Consider the following 13,759-nt stretch of genomic DNA (forward strand, 5'->3'; position numbering starts at 1 on the left):
AGTAGGGTGTTATAAACAATTATGTTATTCTTGAGCTGATTTAAATGATCTATATTATTGATGAAGGGAAGGGAAGTAAGTTTTCTGGGATAACAAGATTGAGATTCAAGACCCAACCATAAGGAATCTTTCCTATTCAAAAACCAATCTGACATCATTTTAAGTTGTGCTGACCAATAGTATATTTGTAGAGAGGGCAGAGATAAGCCTCCGAGATCCTTTGGCTTAGTAAGTGTAGAGAACTTAACTCTTGGGTGTTTATTGTTCCAAATATAGCGAGATATATGAGAATTCAGAGATTTAAAAAGTGCTGAGGTCAGATAACACGGGAGATTTTGAAATAAATAGTTCAATCGAGGAAGAATATTCATTTTTATAGTGTTAATTCTCCCGAGGAAAGAAGTTGGTATGGAGGCCCATTTTGTCAGATCATTCTTAACCCTTTGAATTAGAGGTGAGTAATTAGTTTCAAACAGATTATTTAAATCAGGGATGACAAAGATACCTAAATATGTAAAACCCCTCCCAGATACTTGGAAAGGAGATTGTATAAACATATCCTGGGGGATATTAGAGGGTGTAACAACCGTCTTCCCCAAGTTGATCTTATAACCCGACAAGGCACTGAAGGTGGCTATTGACTTCAAAACTGCCGAAATTGATTTCTCAGGTTCATACATATATAAAAGGACATCATCTGCAAATAAGGAAATAATATGGTTTTCCTCACCCACCCCAATCCCAAATATATCAGGGTTTGTTCTAATGACCTCGGCCAGAGGTTCAATAAACAGTATAAACAGTAAAGGTGACAGGGGGCACCCTGCGCACCGGGAAGCCATCAGACAACAAGCCATTTGTATTAACTGTGGCTATTGGGTCTGAATAGAAGGTTTTAATCATGTTAATGAAATTAAAGCCCAGGCCGAATTTTGCTAACACTGAAAACAGAAAAGACCATTCTACCCGGTCGAAAGCCTTTTCTGCATCAAGGGAGACTATAAGTGCTGGATCTTTATGTGTGTTAAGATACTGAACAACATTAAGAGCGCGTCGTACATTGTCTGTGCCATATCTTGATTTTACACACCCCGCTTGATCTGGGTTTATTATTTTCGGAAGGATGTTTTCCAATCTCCGAGCCAATACCTTTGCAATAATTTTGTAGTCCACATTGAGGAGACTAATAGGCCTAAATGATGAACAATCTAAAGGGTTTTTATCTTTTTTTAGAAGTAAACTAATGGAAGCATATCTCCAGGAGGGGGGGATGCCATCTCTCAAGATACCATTAACGGCAGGCATAAAAATTATGTGGATCTCTGGCCAGAATTTCTTAAAAAATTCCAGTGGAAACCCGTCAGGGCCTGGACACTTCCCATTTGGCATAGATTGAATTGCAGCCCAGACCTCCTCTGGAGTGAATGCAGCGTCTAAGCTGGAGCGATCCTCCTCCGCAATAGTAGGTAAAGGGACATTGTTCAAATATGAAGCAATATCAGCCTCGTCAGCCTTATCTGTGCTATACAGCGATTTATAAAAATCCCGGAAAGTACTATTGACAATCTTTGGATCATATGTGACATCCCCACTCTGTGTTCTTATCATATTAATTGAGCGATCATTATTTCGATTTTTCAGTTGGTGGGCAAGCAAGCGACTGGACTTATTGCCAAATTCATAATATTTCTGTTTAGTGTAAAGTAACAATTTCTGAACATGACGAGTATGATCCAAGTTAAGTTCAGTCTTAACAGCGACTAGCGCCTTTAAGTTTGCTAGAGTAGGTGACTGTTTATGTATCTGCTCTAGCCTAGTCAATTCTTTTTCAAGATTCTTTCTGTTTTCCTCTAAAGCTTTTTACTGATGAGAGCTGTAAGATATAAGGTAACCACGTAAAGTGGCTTTAGCTGCATCCCAGATCGTAGCAGAGGACACTGGAGAATTTTTATTGTCGAGCCAAAATTGTGATAAGTTGTTCCGGACAAAGTCACAAAAAGAGTCACTATTTAAAAAAGACGTGTTGAATCTCCAAGTGGGGGTTCTAGGAATGTTAAATAATGGGTTAATGCAAAGATGTACCGGAGCGTGGTCTGATAAGACAATAGAGTCTATACAGCAAGTCTGGACAGAGTGTAAAAAGTCCTTAGGAATAAAAAAATAGTCTAGTCTAGAATATGAGTTGTGGGGATGTGAGTAAAACATATAGTCTCTCATTTTAGGATTTAAATGTCGCCATATATCTGTCAATCCAGTATCTGTGCATACATTTTTAAGGACAGAAGACGATCTCGGGTTAGACATGCTGGAAGAGGAGGATTTATCCAGAGAAATGTTCATTATACAATTCAAGTCGCCGGCTAGGAAACCCAAGCCCTTGCAGTGATGGTTAAACATCAAAATCATTTGCAACATAAACTGGGGTGAATCAATATTTGGTGCATAAATATTGAGAATAGTTATATGTTGTTCAAGAATCGAACCCTTAATCAAAATAAATCTCCCCTCTGAATCCCTTTCTTCATGTTCCAAGATGAAGGGAAGGTTCTTATTTATAAGAATGGCTGTACCTTTTTTATTCTGTGAATGGGAGGAAAAGTAAACTTTGCCAACCCAGTCCCTCTTAAGTTTCAAATGTTCTGTATCAGATAGCCTGGTTTCCTGAAGTAATGCTATATCAGATTTTTGTTTTTTCAAATATGTTAAAATCTTCTTCCTTTTAATTACATGGCCCAGTCCCTGTACATTCCAAGTAGCAAGTTTAAGTGATTTAGACATGGGAGCCACAAAGCCAGAAAGTGATTAAATAGCAGGTGCTGAGTGTGGGGGAATTAATCAAAATGCAGGCGTTTGTATGAGAAAATAAACCTAGACTCCAATCACCCAACAAAAGGAAAATGAAACAGCAGCGTTTACCCTCCCCTATCCTGTCCCCGAACGGCAGGAAAAAACAACCCCAAAAAAAGTCACTGGGCATACTAAACCTAGTCCAAATCCTAGTTTAGCAGGTAGATCACAGTAACAACTAAGACGCCCAGAACAGTGTCCACACTCCAGGCTGAATAATATACAGCACTGAGAGACACCCCAGAATAATGAGTTTCCAAGTTTTGCTTAGACCACAACATTATTGCAAAGAGTTCTTTGAATGCAGACTACACACAGAGCTGATACGATAAGGATATATGAATTAACAAAACTTCAGCTTTCTAACAGAAGCCTGAAGGTTTTGTGCCAAAGCTGACTGGTATTTTTTTAACTGTTCATAATTTCCTCCACCTTGACTAAGGCCCCGGTTCCAGCTAAAGTAAAACCGCCCTAAAGCCTGATGCTGCATCATGCTTCACTGTGGGTACAGTGTTCTTTGGCTGATGTGCAATGTTGTTTCTGCGCCAAAAATAATAATTATGGCCAAAACGTTCCACCTTGGTTTCATCAGACCACAACAAATGGTCCCACATGCTTTGTGGAGACTTCCTGTAATTAAGCCAGGCCTGGATGTTTTTCTTAGCAAGAAAAGCTTCTGTCTAGCCCCCCCACCCCATAGCCCAAACACATGAATAATACGGAAAATTGTTGTCACATGTAGAACACAGCCAGTCCTTGCCAGAAATTCTTCCAGCTCGTTTAATGTTGCTGACGCCTCCCTGACCAGTTTCCTTCTTTTCTTTTCATCACTTTTGGAGAGACGTCCAGTTCTTGGTAATGTCACTGTTGTGCCTATTTCATCCACTTGATGACGCTGTGTTCACTGTGTTCCGTGGTTCATCTAATTCCTTGGAAATTATTTTGTACCCTTCTCCTGACTGATACCTTTCAACAATGAGATCCCTTTGATGCTTAGGAAGCTCTCTGCGAACCATGGCTCTTGCTGTAAGATGCAACTAAGAGAATGTCATGAAAATCCTCCTTGAACAGCTGAACTTTATTTAGGATTAATCAGAGTCAGTGTAAATGATGGCAGGTGTGAACTCACTACTATTTAACATGAGTTTGAATGTGATTGTTTAATTTTGAATACAGCCACATCCCCAGTTATAAGAGGGTGTGCACACTTATGCAACCACATTATTTTATTTTTTTATTTTAATTTTTCCCTCTAAAAGACTTTAGTTTGTTTTTTTCAATTGAATTGTTCACGTTAAAGATCAAATTAAAGGAGGAAAAAGTTCAGACAGGATTTATCTTTGTCTCATTTGTTTATATCACAAAAACCTTGCATTTTAACAGGGGTGTGTAGACTTTTTATTTCCACTGTATGTCCATGACATCTTTATTTAGTTATACTATATAGTGTTACGACCCTGTCTAGGGGAAAATATAATCGCAACATGGTACAATAGTTCCCCCCCCTCCTTGCCACGCTCCCAAGAACCAGCCACAACAATTACTAGCCCGTTCGTATTTATTGACAAATTTGCTTCAGGGTGGGCTTACAGCAAAATAACAAACAGAAAACAACCCTAAGGCGAAACAACCTAATCTTCCCTACTCAAAATTAAAGAAAACAAAAGACATCATACTGACCTAACTCCTCACCAACAAAACAGGAGAAAACATGGTTCAAACGGAAATGCTACCCACCCCTACCAAGAACGGGCTGTTACCAAAAGAACAAGTTACAGACGGCTGCATAAGTTGAGTCAGGCGGGAGGTCCTGCTGGCAGTGGCAAGAGGAGAGAGAACCGCAGGAACTTTGGGAACCGTCCTCTTATACTGGAAATAAGATCCACCTCCATTCTTGGGCTGGAACCAATCCGCTCCCTGTAAACACATCCACCCACTCATCCAATCAAAGAGACACACCTGAAACGCATCCACCCACTCATCCACTCGAACAGACACACCCGAAACACATCACACAATCATCACAGCAGAGAGAGAGAGAGAGAGAGAGAGAGAGAGGTCCACACAACCTCAAGGTTGTAACACCTCCCCCCTTAAAGATCGAACATTTCTCTCCAAAATAAAATGATCGATTTCACAGGTCACCGGAACGTGAAAGTGCATCAGCTATAACATTATCTTTACCTTTCTTATGCCAAATCTCGATATTAAAGTCCTGCAATAGCAGATACCAACGCATTAAACGCTGGTTGCTGATATGCATTTGGGACAGGAATACCAAGGGGTTGTGGTCTCAATACACAACCACAGGCAGCGGAGTGGAACCGACATAGACCTCTAAGTGTTGAAGGGCTAGGAGTAAAGCTAATGCTTCCTTCTCAATAGTACAGTCATTAAGTTGATGTTTGTTGAATTTCTCAGAGAAGAAACAGACCGGGTGATCCACATCCTTAACATCCTCCTGCAGCAGCACCACCCCAGCCCCGTGACCACTGGCATCAACCTCAAGTTTGAAGGGCAGTACAAAGTCACATCGTCACGAGCTGGCTCAGCCAAATGCGACAGAAACTCGTCCAGTTTGGAACATTTTTGAATTCTTTAGGCGAGCACAGGGAACTGACTATGATCATGTGCTAACCTCAACACTTGAACACGAAAGGGAGTTGGCACAACTAGTTGTTGGATTGTATTGTGGTCACTGTCAGGCCCAAAAGACCACCTCCGCATGAGGACACCATCATCAAAGAAGTAAGTGCCAGACCTCTCCCTTCCGTTTTCAGAAGCTGCAGACAAACTACTTACTAAGGTACAGTCACTCTGTTGGGCCTTAATCAGTTCTACTTTGTCCAGGGACAAAGACAAATCTGGAACCGTCCACATGTGGTCATACGTTTTTTCCAATGTTGGTCTTGTTGTTGGGGCTTCACCCAAAACAGAACTATCTACCACAACATTATCCTGTACCATGAAAGTATCAGAAAGATGCACCACATCATCTAGTTTACGAGCTCTGGCCCGCGTAACGGCGCACGCAGGAAAAATGGAGGGTGAGTCACAACCTAATCTTCCCTACTCAAAATTAAAGAAAACAAGACATCATACTGACCTAACTCCTCACCAACAAAACAGGAGAAAACATGGTTCAAACGGAAATGCTACCCACCCCTACCAAGAACGGGCTGTCACCAAAAGAACAAGTTACAGACGGCTGCATAAGTTGAGTCAGGCGGGAGGTCCTGCTGGCAGTGGCAAGAGGAGAGAGAACCGCAGGAGCTTTGGGAACCGTCCTCTTATCCTGGAAATACGATCCACCTCCATTCTTGGGCTGGAACCAATCCGCTCCCTGTAAACACATCCACCCACTCATCCAATCAAAGAGACACACCTGAAACACATCACACAATCATCACAGCAGAGAAAGAGAGAGAGAGAGAGAGAGAGGTCCACACAACCTCAAGGTTGTAACAATAGTATACTTCTATTTAATATTCTATGTTGAAATTATACCCAAATCCATCTATCTTTATAAATGTATATAGTCCTATTCATATAACAATGAAAACCATAACTCATATATACTTAAAACATGGATACGTTTATTTCCATATCTCCCGATACACATGATCAAACACAGTTTAGATTCTTTACTTCAGTACGTTTCTGAACAAGTAATATTTCTGCCTGTAGTTTAAGGTGTTTCTCTGTATTTTTATTTAATTTTCTTTATTGTTTCATACTTCCAAAGGTTCTCTCTCTAACCTCATTCTGATCATCTGCTCCTGTAACACGTGGATTTCCCTGTAAAGTAAAAATCTTCTCTTGTCCTTCAGTTCGAGGACTCGGGCTCTGACTCCGGGGACGATGAGCGTCGGGGGGGCGGCGTCCCTCTCGTCAGGAACAACCACGTGGCCTCAGGAGAACGTCTGGACCTGAGTGGCATCTTCTTCTCCAACGAGGAGTACTACAGCAAGCTGGAGGAGCTGAAGAGGGCCCACCTCCGCACCATGGCCGAGCTGGAGAGCATGTACCGACGGAAGCTGCAGCTGAAGTTCATGGAGCCTCTGGAGCTGACGGGGCTGGAGGCCGGGCACAGGTCGGTCCATCGGTTTGAACCACAGACTGAAGTTAAAGATGGCTGACATCACAGCTTCCAGAAGTGAAGGAGAAACATCTTGATCGCTGTGATGTTGGTTCAACTCTTTGGTTTGAATGTGTTTCTTGATGATAGATCTCCCTCTGTGGTGTGAACACAGTTAGAAAGTTTACACAAGGCCAAAGGTGTGATTCCTTCATCCTCCTTGAGCTGGTGCCTTGCTGATATCCACAGCACAACAGCCTCAAGCTCCAGTGTGAAGGATGTACGCATAGATATATATATAAAGGCTGGATGTCTCGGCCAACGGAGTCAAACGTCCGCACATGGCGGCCATCTTGCCAGAGGCCGCCAAATAATTCTTGATGTATATTTGTAATCGGAAATATACATTTCCCTTTACGTTCGACTCCATTGGCCGAGACATCTAGCCTTTATATATATATCTATGGATGTACTGGCAACTACTGGTGAATTTCAACCAAATGAATAACTCTCAGTCTCCCCAGTGGGCGAGTCTACGGTGGCCATCAGGGGACAAACAGGCTAGAGACATGAAGGCTCATTCTGAGGAAGTCACAACACCTCTTAGTTCCAGGTGAACTAATGAAAACACATTATTTAGTTTCGTCCTCCTCACCGTGAAGATTGAAAAAGTCCAAAACCCAAAGATATTCAATTTGTCGCCCTGAGAAGCTGCGATGGACAGTTCTAGAATTCTGTGAAGACAAAACGATGAATCAGCTGATTGAACCAAGAATAGACAGATTCATAAAGAAATGAGTGCAAGTGGTTTTATATTTTGCAGATGGAGTTACATGAACACCAGCTGTGAATGTCAATGTTCATTTGTTACAAAAATCCACTTCTTTCTCTCACACTTCATTTTACTGAGTGCAGGTGCTTATTAATATTATATTTGTATTTCTAATCAGGCTTCCGTGGTCAAGCAGCAGCCCAGCAGCGTCTCACCGACTGAGAAGGTCCCACTCTGCCCTGGAGCTCAGGAGGAGCTCGGGACACTCGGACTCGTCAGACGAGGATGAAGAAGTCAGTGAAGAAGTGGAGGAGACGGGCCTCCTCTTCTCTCCCCAGGAACACATCAGGAACATGTGGAGGGACTTCAAGCTGTCTCCAAACCCCCGTCACCTGACCTCCTCCTCGCTCCAGAGTCTGCCAGGAGACCAGAAGAGACCAGGAAAGAGGAAAGGCAAGAAGAGGGAGACCTGGAAGCACAGGGTGACGATCCCCAAGCCGTTCCACATGACCCTGCGTGAGGCTGAGAGACAGAAGCTGGGCATCAGGACGCGGACAGAGATCGAGCTGGAGAACGTGGAGCTGCGGCGGCAGCTAGAGGAGCTGACCGAGTGCCAGAGGAAGTTCCGTGCCAGCCCCGTCCCGGCACACGTTCACCTGCCGCTCTATGAAGAGCTGCAGGAGCAGAAGGACGAGCGGCAGAGGAACAAGCGAGAGCGAGAGGAGCAGCACCTCCGGAGCATCCAGAAACCGTTCAGCTTCCTGGAGAGGGAGCGACTCAAGAAGGAGCAGAAGCAGCTGCGTGTCCCAGAAGCATCCCAGCCGGACCGAGTCAAGCCCTTCAGGGCCAAGCCGGTGCCCAGGGCCGTGTACGCCGCAGCGTCGGGGGAGCAGATGAAGGATGAGCAGCTGTACCGCTCCATCAAGATCCAGATGAGAGCTCAGGAGCTGCTCCACGGGGCCTCCATGCCGCCCAGCATGCTCTCACGACGACTCAGCGAACGGAAGAAGACCAAAGACAAGGGCAGCGATGCAGCCGGGGGGGGCAGCAGCTTCCCCCACAGACCCCAGATCAACAAAGAGGTGCCCGACTTCGACGCCAGCTACAGACGCTTCAAGAAGCACCTGGAGAAACGAAAGGAGGTGAAGCCCACGACCACATGTGAACCCTTCGACCTGAAGACGGCTCAGATCCCCTCGCACCGAGAGCGCATCCTGGCGGACATCGAGAAGGAGCAGGGCAGCCCCCGCACGCTGCGCTGGCCACACATCAGCTCCGCTGCCACTCGGACTCCAAACTCCAGCCTCTGCTCCTCCCTCTCCGGCAGCCTGGAGCTCCTGCCCACCAAGGGCACAGACGCCACCAAAAAGCGCCATGAGGCCGTGAGGTATCATCTTAGGACTCCGAGGGCTTCCACCTCAGATCTCAATTATCCTGTTCAAACATGTCCACCACAGCAGCTGTCTTTTGAGTTTGAAATCTGAATCCTAGTGGAACTCCTTTTCCCATCATCCCCAGCAGAGCAGTGTGTTAGTCCTCACAACCCCCCTAGCTGGTTGTTGCCCCCATGTCCTCTACTAGCTGCCCCTGCTGTCCTGAAGCCCCCGTCCCAACCCTCCTCCATCTGTGACCAGTCTGTCTCCCTGAGTAGAAAGGTGCTGGAGCAGAGGAGGAAGGCCGGAGAGGAGGAGGAGCAGTGGAAGGAGAAGCAGAAGCAGAGGGAGCGGAAGCTGCAGCGGGTGGTGTTGAAGCGAGCCCAGGCCAACGACCCCCACACGGCCCTGTCCCAGACCCACCAGACCAAACTCAAAGAGTTCAGGTCCAGTGAAACCAGCAGCACAAACCTTCCTTTGTTCTGTTTGTCCACTAGTTGTGTGTTTTCTTAAGGAAACGGGCGACTCACCGTTGTGTTGCTGAACTCTGCAGGACACGAGACCTCCAGCGCAGGAGGGAGTACCAGCAGGAGGTCCAGGAGATGCAGCAGCGGGTGAAGGGGAGGCCGCTGCTGCTGGAGCAGGTTGCACAGGTGAAACTAGAGACTTTATAACCTGCTGCTGAACCATCACTAATTCACTCAAGCTTCAATGAGACTGAACACCTGAACTCAGACAGAGGGAATTGATAAACACTTGTTACATTGAATATAGAACCTTTGGTAACAATGTTTAAAAATCTTCTTAATAATCATAAAATGGTGTACAGGAAAATGATGATCAATTATAACAGATTAGATTCAATTCAATTTGATTTGTATAGCACCAAATCATAAAACACATCATCTCAAGGTTCTTTAGATAGAGAGTCAAGACCTTAAATGCAAATTAATATATTACGTTACATTACATTTCATTTGGCTGAAGTTTTGTCCAAATTAGTACACTCAACATTTATGAGGGGCCATTTAGGGGTTCAGTATCTTGCCAAGGACACTTCGGCATGCAGATGGGGAAGATTGGGGATTGAACCGGCAACCTTCTTGTTGGAGAACGACCACTCCACCCCCGACCCCCTAGGCCACACCGCCCCTAGGGGCAATATATGCAAGCAGAAAGGAAATAATAGTATTAATATGAACAATTACTCTATTACATTATATCCCATCATAAAGTTAGAAAAATAAGCAAAGAACACATGAGGTGACCTGAGGGAAAGTTGATGAAGACAGTGATGAAGATGTTCCAGATTTCTTCTCCAGCTGTGATCACCTGTTCCCTCACGTTGAGCAGCTTTCTGAACCTGTGCTCTACCACCAGAGAAACGCCAAGCAGGCGGCGGAGAAGCGCTACACCGCCGCGGTGACCGGCTGTGACGTGACGGAGGAGTTCATCTGCAGCAAAGCAGCTGAACCAGGATCAGCCCACAGCGCCTCCCAGTCCAGTGACAGCAAACACAGGTGAACATGTGACCTCTTCACAACAACACAAAGATCAGAGGATGACGGTGGAGAATCATCACTTTACAGCTAATCACTGTAAACCTTGTCATGTTATTAGATTCCCCTAAATCACTAATATTTAATGTGACTTCTAACAGAAAACAAATCAAATCCAGTGCCGCGTGTAAACAACACACTTTAGGTTTTATCTGTTTCATCTGTTATCAACTAACTGCTGAAGAGGGAAATGTGTCGATGCTGGGAAACAGGAAGTGCTCATTCAGAAGCTGTAAATAAAGATGGACCACATGACAGCTCCCAGAAGGGAAGCCAAAGCCTCTCCATCGCCCCCTGGTGCCGGGCTGAAGTATAGGTTCTGCCTCCTCCATGATAGCAGATGGGACCACATTAAAAAATCAAAGTAGTCTCTGTGTCATTTCAGGTTGTTCTTATCTCACTGAAGTTTGTTCAGTGGTTCTGATCAGTTTGGATTAATTAGTTATTTAATGATATAAACCGGGCTGAGACGTCACGGTTGGTTGAGCGAGTGTACCAGCGTGACCTTGACACCGCGGCTCAATCCCCCGACCACCACTGCACAGACTCTGACTCCAAGAGCCAAGATGGCCGCGTTCGTATCGGGGATATTTGGGCTTGTTTTTCAGACAGTGGGAGGAAGTGGAGATGTGTCGTCCATCTTGAGCACATCTCAGCTCTGACTAGCTGGAGGAGTAAAGTAGATGTGAAGTCATAAAGTTTCCACCTTCTAGCAGATCTCAGCAGTTCAGTGACCGAGAAGACCAAACCACTTCAGAGTGACAGTGGGTTTATATCCCAGGTCTAATGGTGAAAGTGTTTTCTTCTGTCCATCAGTGACCAGGAGGACGCAGACATGGGGTTTCAACCCGTCCGCTACAGGAAAGTCTTCCTGGACGACGAAGACGTGGACGATCCCACCGAGAGGGGGGGGCGAGGGACGGAGGACAAGGACAGTGACGAGGACTCATCGAACCGCCACAGTGGGGACGACCCCGGCGGTCAGCGTGGAGACCATCAACACGGCTCGGATGACGGGTACCACTACTCTGACGACCATGAGGACTACTCAGACGACAGCGAGGGTCCCACTCCACGGGCCGAAGCCACCGAGTGATGTCATCAACGCTTAGATGAGGAAACTGATCCTCACTGACTGAGCACACGAGGAGGGAGCTTCTCGTTTTGGGTAAGATGACTAAACTCCATGTTTTAGGGAAGTGAAACCCAGTGAGAGATTCAATGTGTGAGTAAGACGTGTGTGTTATTGTGTTATATCCATATTTCTTCATTTTGAGCCGCTTTCTGTTTTGTTGTCACGCTGTGAGGCGTCTTTGAGAATTGTTAAAATTGCTCGACAAACAAAACTAATTGAGAATTGTTGGATCCTCCGTGTGAGGACATTCACAATCGACAGAGCAGCACGAGGACAATGTAGTAAAAGCAAGAATATAAACACTACAAATAATAAAGTAGAAATATTGAAATATAGACATGATTGTTCCTCTAAATGTGCAATATAAAGATATAAAGATAGAGATAACGGCTGTGTGTTGTGAAATGTGTCCAATTCTTTGTAAATATTCAACTGTACGAGATGTGGAGAAGCTCTTTCTTGTTGTGTGTATTTTAGTGTTGGGCCGGGGGTGCTGTGGCATTTTTGTGTCATGGCACAAAATGCCTACTGATGTTGTCGGTCGGTAGGAGGCTTTTTGTGCCATGGCATATTGCCGTGGTGACTCCGAAATGACTCGGGTCGAGCCAGCCTCCAGCTCTGTGTATAAATACAGCTGCACCGCTATGAACCGCTCGTGTTCACTCTGACCAGGAAGCATCTGCACAGGAAACCTCGAAGACAAGATGAGGAGAAGAACGGAAGATTATCAGGAGCAAACTTACTTCAAGCGGACACTGGATTTGGCGGATTCCCTCTTACGGATAATACAACATCACATACTGTAAGTGATCTTATACTATTTCAATGCTTTATTCTTACACCGCGCGCCACACGTGGAAACAGTGAAAAACACAGAGTTTCTCTGGTCACAGCTGCTCTGAGATCAGCGGCGCAGCTCCTGGATCACAGCTACAGTTGGTTTATACCGAGCTGCAGTTCCAGGGTCCGCCTCCAGTCGGACCTGCTCTCACTTTTTGTTTTCATAAAAATATATATTTTTAAGGTTATCAGGATGCGGCTATATGTTTTTATTTATATCACAGTGGGCTACATCTTATTTTATACATTCCCTCAAATATGGGGTAGACTCAAATAGGCCTGCATAGTTCTGTGTTTAATTTATTTCAAAGTAGGTCGACACTTGCTTGTGTATTTTTTCCTCTTCTTCATAAGATTTTGCTGTTTTCCTTTGTTGTTACCGGTAAAAATAACAATAAAATGTCAACAGTTTTCTTTATTGTCGTTCTATAATTTCATAAATGCAACAAACTATAGTTTGTATATGTATGTATATATATAAAACTTTATAAGCTGTGTTATCAAATATGTTATGAGACTATAAGAAGTAGAAAGTACAGAAATTTGTGTTCAAATGTATTGAGTAAAAGTAAAAGTCATCATGAAAATAAATACTCAAGAAAAGTAGAAATATGTGACAAAGTATTGTGAATGTACGTCGTTACTGTACTTAAATAGATTTAAGTATTTGTACCTTCTCAACAGAATGATGTACAAGCTTCCCTCAAACTAAGTCTTGTGTTCCCCTCTGAGATTTTAAATATTTAACGTGTGATGCTTTTTTTATGGATCTTTTTACTGTTGTATCAAAGGTATTTCCATTTGGTTGTTTTGCTGATGTTTGTGATTGTGTCTTGTTCTCAGGCCTCGGTTGGAGAAGAGAATCTGGTTTTATTGCCAGGCAGGTTAACACATACAGGGAATTTGCTGTGGTGTATAAGTATAATAAAAATATAATCACTATAAGCACCTGTGGGGGGGATTGTGCAGATTCTGATCCCAGTGTGACTTTGTATTTATGTGTTTTTATTGTGTTGATGCTGTGGATTGTGAGTGTGTGTTGTTGGTAGGTAGATCTTGATCTCACTGTGACTCCCTGGATGAATAAAGATAAATTAGTCTTTTTATTTGATTATTTAATCTCATTTATTCCAGTTTCATGTGTTTGCTGAGGGC

General features: G+C 44.2%; 1 protein-coding gene across 1 annotated transcript in view; it reads left to right on the forward strand.

Annotated features, from left to right (window-relative positions):
* fam161a (FAM161 centrosomal protein A) overlaps positions 1 to 13,677 on the forward strand; it is a 17,183-nt gene extending 3,506 nt beyond the window's left edge. Inside the window, exons 2-7 of the mRNA XM_062388258.1 lie at positions 6,678 to 6,940; positions 7,876 to 9,084; positions 9,349 to 9,516; positions 9,624 to 9,723; positions 10,451 to 10,590; positions 11,446 to 13,677. Of these exons, the coding sequence (XP_062244242.1) occupies positions 6,678 to 6,940; positions 7,876 to 9,084; positions 9,349 to 9,516; positions 9,624 to 9,723; positions 10,451 to 10,590; positions 11,446 to 11,725 (2,160 nt within the window). The 3' untranslated portion in view covers positions 11,726 to 13,677. The remainder of the gene's footprint in view (positions 1 to 6,677; positions 6,941 to 7,875; positions 9,085 to 9,348; positions 9,517 to 9,623; positions 9,724 to 10,450; positions 10,591 to 11,445) is intronic.
* Positions 13,678 to 13,759: the final 82 nt, after the last annotated feature.

The sequence above is a fragment of the Platichthys flesus genome, chromosome 5, assembly GCF_949316205.1.
Source record: "Platichthys flesus chromosome 5, fPlaFle2.1, whole genome shotgun sequence".
Classification (NCBI taxonomy): Eukaryota; Metazoa; Chordata; class Actinopteri; order Pleuronectiformes; family Pleuronectidae; genus Platichthys; species Platichthys flesus.